This window comes from Microtus pennsylvanicus, chromosome 22 (genome assembly GCF_037038515.1).
Source record: "Microtus pennsylvanicus isolate mMicPen1 chromosome 22, mMicPen1.hap1, whole genome shotgun sequence".
Taxonomy (NCBI): Eukaryota; Metazoa; Chordata; class Mammalia; order Rodentia; family Cricetidae; genus Microtus; species Microtus pennsylvanicus.
The window spans coordinates 17,836,446-17,846,139 of record NC_134600.1 but is presented as its reverse complement, the minus strand read 5'-3'; the positions used below and the strand labels follow the sequence as shown (position 1 = coordinate 17,846,139).

The 9,694-nt window shown below is 50.2% G+C and overlaps 1 protein-coding gene across 4 annotated transcripts; it reads right to left on the bottom strand.

The window, feature by feature from the left end:
* Window positions 1-963: 963 nt before the first annotated feature.
* On the bottom strand, window positions 964-8,866 carry Zbtb14 (zinc finger and BTB domain containing 14). 4 transcript variants are annotated; one of them, XM_075956031.1, is made up of 3 exons: window positions 8,434-8,866; window positions 6,166-6,249; window positions 964-3,804 (listed from the first exon to the last, which is right to left on the bottom strand). In XM_075956031.1, exons 2-3 carry the CDS (start codon window positions 6,166-6,168, stop codon window positions 2,458-2,460), a joined length of 1,350 nt encoding a protein of 449 aa, XP_075812146.1. In that variant the 5' UTR covers window positions 6,169-6,249; window positions 8,434-8,866; the 3' UTR covers window positions 964-2,457. The 4 variants fall into 4 exon arrangements, with proteins under 4 accessions (XP_075812146.1, XP_075812150.1, XP_075812148.1 ...); XM_075956035.1 differs by lacking the exon at window positions 8,434-8,866 and adding an exon at window positions 8,287-8,346; XM_075956033.1 differs by lacking the exon at window positions 8,434-8,866 and adding an exon at window positions 6,464-7,817.
* Window positions 8,867-9,694: the final 828 nt, after the last annotated feature.

Sequence of the window (9,694 nt, the reverse complement as noted above, 5' to 3'; positions counted from 1 at the left end):
AGGCCTATGCCACCAACGGCCAACTCTCTTGGCTGTTTTTACAGCAACAGAAAGCGGACCGACACTACTCCAAGCTTACAGCTCCTAAAAGTCATCATCTAAACCAGTGCTAACATAATGAGTCAACACAAAGCCTGCGGACAAAACCTTGTACAGAAAGAGATGGTATTGACGGGAAGTTAGCAATGCCGATGTTTAGGGTTCCCCGTCCCCTCTGGCTGCATGCAGATTCAGGGCTGCACACCTCAGAAGGAGCTCCCTAAGCCTCTGGAGGGTCCCTTGAGAGATCTAACACCGTGTTTACTACCCATAGGATGACTAGAGCTAGCTGGATGAGCAAAGACGAGTGTTACTGCTCAGGGCCAAGAAACGTAATTTTAAGACCCCACAGTCACCACACACTCCAACAGGAACCCAGCACCCATGGGAGACGCTGGAGTGCAAATCCATGTCTTGTACGAAGCAGTTCAAATGCTAAACGCATAATAGAAAGTACTGAAAGTTCCGCCTTGTGTCTCCAGGCTTTCTATAGGGACTAATTTCATATGCTAAGTCGGCATCTCTATGAAACCAAGAGGAAGGTAGTATGGATCTGGACGTGCACAACGCCATGAAGAAAACAAGCAAGAACGAGACAAGTATATTATTTTCTTTATATACAAAAACAAAGGCCCAAAATATGGTTTGTTGAAGTAGCTTATCAACAGGATGTCAGCTGACTTCACGTTTGCTTTGGTCAGCACGGCCTGGGAACAGCACAGAAACACACTGACAGGACTGCCTTCAATACAGAACAAAGAGCTTTCAGGGAAAAATAATTTTAAACCAAAACATTTTACCAATAAATAAGAAATTCTGAAAGGTAACATCCCCACCCGACACTCTTGGGCGTAACACGCACACCAATTTTGAAAATAAAAATGTTCTCACAATAGTCATAACAGGTGATCATATAGCAAGCCATGTAATGAAATTATTTTAATGTATTTTTTAAAAACGAAAATCTTAAGAACCAAACATGAACTTTAAAAGTTGGCACTTACTTTCTACAACTGTACACATCCTAAAACAATGGTCTAGTACTTTCTTACAGAACATAATTCAAACTCTGTTGGCATTTCAATATACTCCCAAGGAAACAGTTAAAAGCACTTTTAGTATGCCGGATCTCAAACAAAGTTCATAATTCTGATTTATGGCTATGAAGAGGCAGTCAGCTTCTACTGAAAACTGCAGCCAGTGATAAAACATACTTGGAAAACAAATGATCGGTCTGAAGATCTTTAATATCTTAACCAGACAGTCTGATGTTTGTTGCCAATGAAAGGTACTTTAATCCAATGTGCAAAAAAAATAAAAAAATAAGAAAGTGCAGCTGTCCTTTCCCTTGAAATACGTAGGACCAACACTACTATTTACACATTTGAAAGATCTGAAATTATTTAAGCATCTTTATGAGAAACCGAGAGCTGCAGAGAACCCCAAAAGCTTGATCATTCACAGACTACTAAAACATCTCAAGAAGCATTTCTGTTTTTTGTCCTAATTTTGATCCTAAATACAAAACCAATTTTGAAATCAGTCAGGATTTTGAAGACCTAGGAAATTTTAGGGTTTTTGTATCTGTGAAAACCTGGTCTCAGAGACTTCTCTCCTTCTCTCACTACCGGTTCTCTCCAGACACCCACAGGCAGAGTGGCCACACTGGGTCAAAGAGGAACTCAGTTCCAGTACTACCAGCATCCTGGTGGTTGCACTCACCCTGAGGTCCACATGACCTGCAGCATTTGGGGTGGGGACAGGGGCCATCACAACGGATGAAGAAACACTTCAGCAAAGCAACCATTTACTGTCCACGGAAACAGTAAAAACAATGATATACAGAGAGATTTAAAAATCAACAAGCCAAATATAAAACTAACACCATTCCGTATTTCCAAACTTGGTTTTGTATTTATACAGTGTCCTGGGTCGGTCGGCATGTGCCAACGTTTTCTGCACCAATATGAAGTTCTTGTATCCAGTTAATAAAACTGCTGTTTTGACCGTAAGTCACATATATTGGGACAGGTAGGCGATCAATTTATTCAATTACTCTGCGGTGCACTCACCAGTTTGGCAAGCGTAGAGGAATTAAGAATGGAACAGAAGCCGCTCACTTTCAACCGGACAAAGGAGTTTTCAAATTAAAACCAAAAAGAGGGGCAGGAGAGCTTACCGGGAACATGAACACTAGACATCACAAAAAAAACAAAATAAAAAAACTGTTTGGTCAGAACGTAGGAACGTAACTGCCTTGAGGAATCTGAAAATCACCTAACTGGAATGAGCGCTGTCTTAGGTCCAGCCAGTCCAACACTCTAAGTTGCCACAAAAGCAGTCAAAGGTGTTCACTGACTGTGATCAATGCAACCTCGGCATCGACCTCCCAGGCCACGTGTTCCTGACCCATCACCTCTAGCTGCAGGCGATGGTCTCCAGCTGCTGCTCTGCCTCGGCAGCCATGGCTGCCGCCTGCAACTGTTCTGTCTCACTCTGGATGGCACTGGGGGTGACCTGCTTCCTTTCACTGTGCATATTGTTCTCATGCCTCTTCAGATCAGAGGCCTTGGCAAACGCCTTGGTGCAGGAGCCACACACGAAAGGCTTCTCCCCTCGGTGTCTCCTTTCGTGGTCCTTGAGGTGAGACTTGTGTTTGAAGGCTTTGTCACACATATGACATGCAAATGGTCTTTCGTTGCTGTGAACCCGCTCATGCTTCTTTAGGTCTGGGGCGCGGATAAATGACTTCCCGCACACCTCACAGCTGTAGGGCTTATACCCTGTGTGAATTTTCAGGTGTTCCTTCAGGTGGGCCTGGGTGGTGAAACCTTTTGTACACATTTCACAAACAAACGGCCTGTCTGCTGTGTGGAGCTTTTCATGCTTCCTCAATCTGCCTTCATCAGAAAACGTCTTACCACACGCTTGGCAGGCAATCTGCTCCCGATGGTGACCATAGAGCAAATACTCAAACTTCATGTCACTGGCAGCTGTTGTCCAGCCTGGAGTCTGTTCGTCTTTTACTTCACCCATCCCGTCATTAAATGTTAAGGCTTGCGGGGTCTGAGACCCCAGATCTTTGGACTCGGGAGTCTCCATGGATTCTACTTCCTGGCCATAGCAGTTCACTTTTCGGACTTCCTCACTCCCCAGTTCTTTTAAAATCGCCTCCTGAACCCTGAGAGTAGTAGTGGGGGACTTGCCGTCCTCCTGACTCGGGGGAGTGCCTTCTACCGTGTCGTCGGAGGGACTGTCATCCTGGTCCCCGATTTCTTCCACATCGTCATCCTGAGCGTCGGCGGCATCTCCGATGGGGCGATTTAACTTGAGGCAGTACTTGCTCTTGGACTGGCCATTGCTTTCATCGGGACTGGACACATCACGCTTCTGAGAACAGAGTTTATCCAGAAACCGGATACCAAGGATCTGACCCGACGACATCATCAGGTTCACATCCTCCTTTTTCACGGAAATCTTTGCTGTGTACATGTAGTTCAGGACCTCTTCAAATATATCAGAGCGGAGGAAATCTATCTCGATAACGGAAGAACTATCCACTTCTAGCTTCTTGAAGAGCTTCTTGAAGTAGGTGCTGCAGGCAGCGAGAACACAGCGATGGGCTCTGAACTTCACATCTTCAACCACGATCGCGATATCGCAAAACTCTCCTTCCAGGCGCTGTTCATTCAGCGTTTTCAGAAACAGCGTTTTATGATCGTCGTCATTATATTTTATGGTTTCAGACATACTGATGAAAAACTCCTGCAAAAAAAAATTTTTTTTAAAGGAGTTTAATTAATGTGTAGTGCTCCCCATACCCACCCCACCCCTGCCCCAAAAGCAGTCATACTGTGACTATTTGGAACCTAACAATCTAGAATCTTGGTGTTAATGATGGTCCAAAACCAGGCAGGAAAGAATGACCCCAGATAAGGGATTTCCATGTTGCTATTCTGAAGTATTTTCAGTTTACAACAGTTTCCTAGTTAGACTGTGACTATTTGGAACCTAACAATCTAGAATCTTGGTGTTAATGATGGTCCAAAACCAGGCAGGAAAGAATGACCCCAGATAAGGGATTTCCATGTTGCTATTCTGAAGTATTTTCAGTTTACAACAGTTTCCTAGTTAGAACAACAGCAGCTTTTTACAAAATACACACCAGGCATTATTCTATATGCTTTAGATGTCTCAACACACTTAAGTACAAATAACCCTATGAAATAGGTGTTGTCCTCAGTTTGTAAAAGGGGTTAAGGAGCTGTGCTATAAATGTTTAGGATCTAGTAATCAAATCCAGGAAACGTGGTTTAAAAACTCAGACTGTCAAGGCAGAGGAAAAAGACTGGTAAACAGTCCGACCGTGAAGTATGTTACAGGACTGAGACAAGAATCCTCAAGTCCTGGAGCCGGAGACCTCAGTAGGTAAAGGGGCTATATTCCCCGCAGCAGTGTAACACATGGGGGGCCTCTAATTTCAAGAAGGTACAAGTGAATTCTGGAGCAGAGTCAGCTAGCTCTGCTAGCTGAACAGTGAACTCCAGGTTGAACTGAGAGAGCCTGCCTCCGCCAACAATGGAGAGCAATCAGGAAGACTCCCACCATGTCAGCCTAGGGGTTCCGCAGGGATGGCCTTACACACACACATGCACATACACGCATGCACGCACTTGCACACGTGCAGACATGAATACACGCCACAAACACAGAAAAAGAGAATCCGCAAGTCCTATCTATGGCGTCTGATTCCAAGTACGGAGGACTCAGGAAAATACCATCTGGGTTGGGCATTATACTTCCTTGAGAAGAGACAAACCACCATTGGGGAGCTAGAGAGGCCATCGTAGCCACAGGAGTCTGTGTTTTCTACTAGCCTCTCCACAGCTGCTTTGGGCCACTCCTGGGCGAGCGTCAAGGTTTAATCTGACCCCAAAGATATCTGGGAAGAGACTGACGAGTGGCTCCTTGTCACAGGATGTCAATCTTCCAGCCACCCAGTTAAGTCTCACCAGCAACAGGCATGCAGGACCAGAAGTGCTTCAAGTTTCAGATTTTTCCAGATTTTGCAATTATGCATATGCATATTCCTCATAAAATAAATTGGGGAAGCCAGTCCAAGCCAAAATACAAAATTAGTTGATATTTTATACATACCTTACACATACCATACACACCATACATACCATACACATAGTATGAAGGTAATTTATAAGCCGGGCGGTGGTGGCGCACGCCTTTAATCCCAGCACTCGGGAGGCAGAGGCAGGCGGATCTCTGTGAGTTCGAGACCAGCCTGGTCTACAAGAGCTAGGTCCAGGACAGGCTCCAAAACCACAGAGAAACCCTGTCTCGAAAAAAAAAAAAAAAAAAAAAAAAAGAAGGTAATTTATACAGTATTTCAAATAATACTTCATTTATTTCATTTTCTTTTTTCTTTCTTACTTTTTTTTTTTTTTTTTTTTGGTTTTCCGAGATAGAGTTTCTCCGTGTAGCCCTGGCTGGCCTGGAACTCACTCTGTAGACCAGGCTGGCCTGGAACTCATAGATAACCACCTGCCTCTGACTCCTGAGTGGTGGGATTAAAGGTGTGCGCCACCACCGCCTGGCTTAGATAGTATTTTAAACAAAACTTCATAGTATAGATTTTTCATTTGTGGCTTCTTATCAGCCTTCAGGAAGTTTCAGGATTTGAGTATTTTGGACTTACGGAGGTTCAACCCTTACTCAGTAAGTGTTGGAGTATTTTAAATTAAAAGCAAAAGAATTTCAGGACCACCATGAAAGACCTAGCAATGTGTTTAAGAACTGATCTAAAACCAATGTGTTTTACATTTTCTACTAAAAGAAAAACAAAACAATTGTCTTAGTTTTATTCAACAGTGTATATGTCTGAGGAAAGCAGATTTTTCCTCATAGAAAAAGAATTGTAAATGTGTAACTAGAATGTGTGTGTGTGTGTGTGTGTGTGTGTGTGTGTGTGTCTGTGTGCACAGTGGGGATCAGGGGCTTGCTTAAGCCAAGAAAATACACAACCCCTTATCCGATACCCCTAGACCTGAGATACTTATTTTAAATCAAATGCCAAGTGATATTCTAATTTTTAATATTCTAAGGTACACTTACCATGAACAATTCAGGCTATTTTCTTAATGCCTTAAACTCCAAAATCTTCAGATCAGAGTAAGTCTGATCAGGGGCAAGCCAGATCTATCAGAAAAAAGATAAAAGACTAAGTAAGATTTTTCCCTATCTCAAATTCTAAACCAAGTGTTTACAAGAACCACAGACCCCTTCATCGCCCCGCCTCTTGCATACGAACCCATTTTTCTGGGTAGAAGCCAGTAATCTGACTAGCAGTAATCAGGCCTGGTTCTACATAAGGACTAGAAGTGTGGCAGGTGACATCAGTGTGTGTCCTTACCCCCACCACGTCCTGTTGGGTGCCTAGTTCTCCACTTTCTCTTCAGGACCTAGAAACGTCTAGACGCACGTTTCTCTAAATATAGCATAGGCTGTAGGAGCACACGTTCGCAACAGTTAGGAGGTGAAGCAAGGAGTAAACATGCCACTTTGTCCGCGCAATTGTAAACTGTGTGCCAGACGGCAGCGGCAAAGTCCACACTTTTCCCTCTATCCCTTCCTATACAAAGGTTCAAAGAATTTGCTTTGATTCTTAAGTCTCATCTAAAGGACTCCACATCCTGCAGGCCCATATACTAAAGAACAAAAATATCCTCTAGTGACCACTAATCCCACAAACACGGAAGTGTGTAGAAGCAGGTGGCTGCGCTAGAATCCAGTCCTACACAAAGACTTGGCGCAAGACTCCACCAAAGGACCCCTAACAAGTTCCTGCAATAGGAAGGAACCACAGAGCTCGGAACCAGCAGGCTTTCTCATCTGTACTACATGAGGGCTGATAAGGGGATTTCTAAGGATGCGCCATTCTTCATTTAGGCCTTCCTGTGTTCTAGATGCAGCCTGAGCCTGCAGCGGGCTTCAAGGAGGGTACTCCCTTCAGAATCTTTGGTGACACCTCTGTTGTCACTAACTGTGGAATCAAAACGAGCATGGCACTTAGAGAAGGGTGGCTCTACAGTAGCCATGGCAACGCATCAGCGTGCAGCTTCTCATTTCTGGTTAGTGTGTATTCTTTTTCAAAGGAGGTCACGGGCCAATCGGCTCGGTTTTTTTCCCCCTATAGAGATGTTCCCATTGCTAAGTTCAAATGAGTCAAACCGGAAGATAGCCATTGCCAGTATGTGTGTAAGTAGGTGTGGGACAAGACATAGTCCAACACATACAATACCCTAAAGCAGCTCCTTGCTAGCCGTTCTCCAGATCGCGGGAACGCTAAGGCGCCCGCACCGGGGAGCAGGGAGCCCGGCTTTCCCAAAGCAAACTTACATAAGCAGTCGCAGCCGCCTCCTTATGCCGGAGCAGCTGCGACAATGGCGGCCACACCACTTCCCTGTTGCGACCGCACAACTTGGGAGTGGGGAAGACTGGGCCTGGCGCGAGACTCGGGGCGCAGCCCGCGCGTGGGAGCCCACGCTCGCCATTTCGCAGCCCGGGAGCCGCCGAGCGCAGCGAGCCCTGAAGCATTCTTTCCCAAACAAAAGCTCCCCGGCGTGGCGCCCGCCGGCGACAGGCCACTTTCCCTTCCACGATCCGCCACTTCTCCAGGTGGCAGCGCGGGAGCGAGGTTCTTCCCTGGCCCGCAGCAGCAGCCCCGGCGGCGGCGCGGCGAGCACGGGAGCGGGCATGCGGGCCGGTTCCGCAGCCCCGCGCCGCGCCGCGCCCTGCTCCGCCCGCGAGCCCCGAGCTCGCGCCCCGCGCACTCCGCGGCCTGCGCGTCTGGTCCTCCCGCGCCCTCCCGCGGCCAGGGGCGGGGGCGGCGCGCGGCCGGCTCCCCGGAGCTCCGCGGACGCAGGCGGGGAGCGTGCGCGGGGGGTCCCGTCTGCTCCGGGGAAAATGGGGGGGAGGGAGAGACAGCTGCGAGGGGCGGCGCCCCGCGGGCCGCGCTCGGGCCCGGCTCGGCCGTCCCCACCCCCACCGCGGTGCACTGCGGCGAGGAGAGCCGGGCGGCCATGAACTCGGTCGCCGAGCGAGAGAGCGAGCGAGGGAGCGCGCGCGCGGGCCGCCGCCTGGCCTCTCCCCACCCGCTCGCTCGCCGGCCTGCGCGGCCCCCGGGGCGCCCGGCCCCCACGCCCAACCGCGGCCCACGCCCGATCCCGCTCGCACCGCGCTGCGCCGCCACATCCTGCAGCTGGCTGCTGCCCGAGCTCGGCGGGAACGCGCCTCCTCTCAGCCGCCCCGCCGCGCCCGCCGCCGGCTGCCCCCGCGTCCCCGCGCCCGCCCCGGCCCTTTCAGCACCCGGCCCGCGCTTACCTGCAGCCTGGCACAGCTACAGACGCTCGCCGTGGGCTCCCGCGGTCGGCAGCGCGCAGGCCAGGACGGGATGGACGCGGGGGCACGGTGGGTGGCAGTGTTTTGGATTTTGTTGTTTTTTTTTTTTTTTGTAGTTTGGGGAGGGGGTGGGGTGGGGGGGAAATCGTGCACGTCCCTGGTGGTAGCAGCCCTCTTCCTGCACGAGCACAGAATATCTAGCCGGCCGCGAACACCCCCACCCCCCCTCCCCGTGCATGCGCGGTGCGAGCCTGGAGGGGGGGGGGCAGAAGGCGCGCCGCCGCCTGCGCAGGCACGGAACCCGACCGGGCCTCTTGAGTGAGCGAGCAGGGAAAGGGTTAACCTAGGACCTTACGGGTCGACGCTTTCCTTGGCTCTACGGGGCCGCCCGCGGAGGGCCCTGGGCCCTGCGCACGCGCGCGCACGCGCGCGGCATGGGGCGCGCGAAGCCCGCGCGCGGGAGAAGGGGGTGGGCGGGGCTAGGGCGGGGCTTCGGCCGCAGGGGAGCGAATGCTCGAGCTCAGTTCTCGGGCACCCGCCCCGCCTGGAGCTCTGGGCTCCTGGGCTCCCGCCGGCGCCGGGCCTCGGAGCTGCGTCGGGAACGCGGGAACCTGCGCTCCCGTGCGTGTGCATGTGCGTGGGCCAGTACTGCCCCTGGGTGCGCGCGATTCGGGCGCCGAGCTCGTCCTGGTTTTTGGGCAGGTGTCCCGGGCACCGTCGCTCAGTGTGCTCTCGCCCGGACACCCAGGCGCGATTCCCGGACGCCGAGGGCCTGGTTCCTGTCGCTGCGGCATTGTTTATGGGGAGCAGGCATTTGCAGAACAAATGAAGGGCCATCTTTGATTTGGAATGTAAGGGGCAATTCCAGTCACCTAGGACAATTTGCACAACCCCAAAGCTCTGGATCTGCCAGACTGATGGGTGCCCCTGCTTCCCCCTCTAGCAGCCCTGCACTTGGCGCTCCCATGAGGAGATCTGATAGCTGGTACTGTCAGCACATCCATGGAGATGTTATAGCTCCCTTGGCGGTGAACCTTGTGTTCCTTGTGCTACACGGCCTGAGTCGCTTTTAAGTGCTCTCAGGCTCAGGGCCTGGGAAGTGCCTTTAGCGCCCACATTTCTGTTCGTCCTACAGTATCGGTGGCTGGACTGAGCTGCCATGCTCCTTAGAGACACTTCTGCTGCATTATCACACCTCTAACAGTCTGTCAAGTCACATGAATAACATTTGAAATTAGGGCAG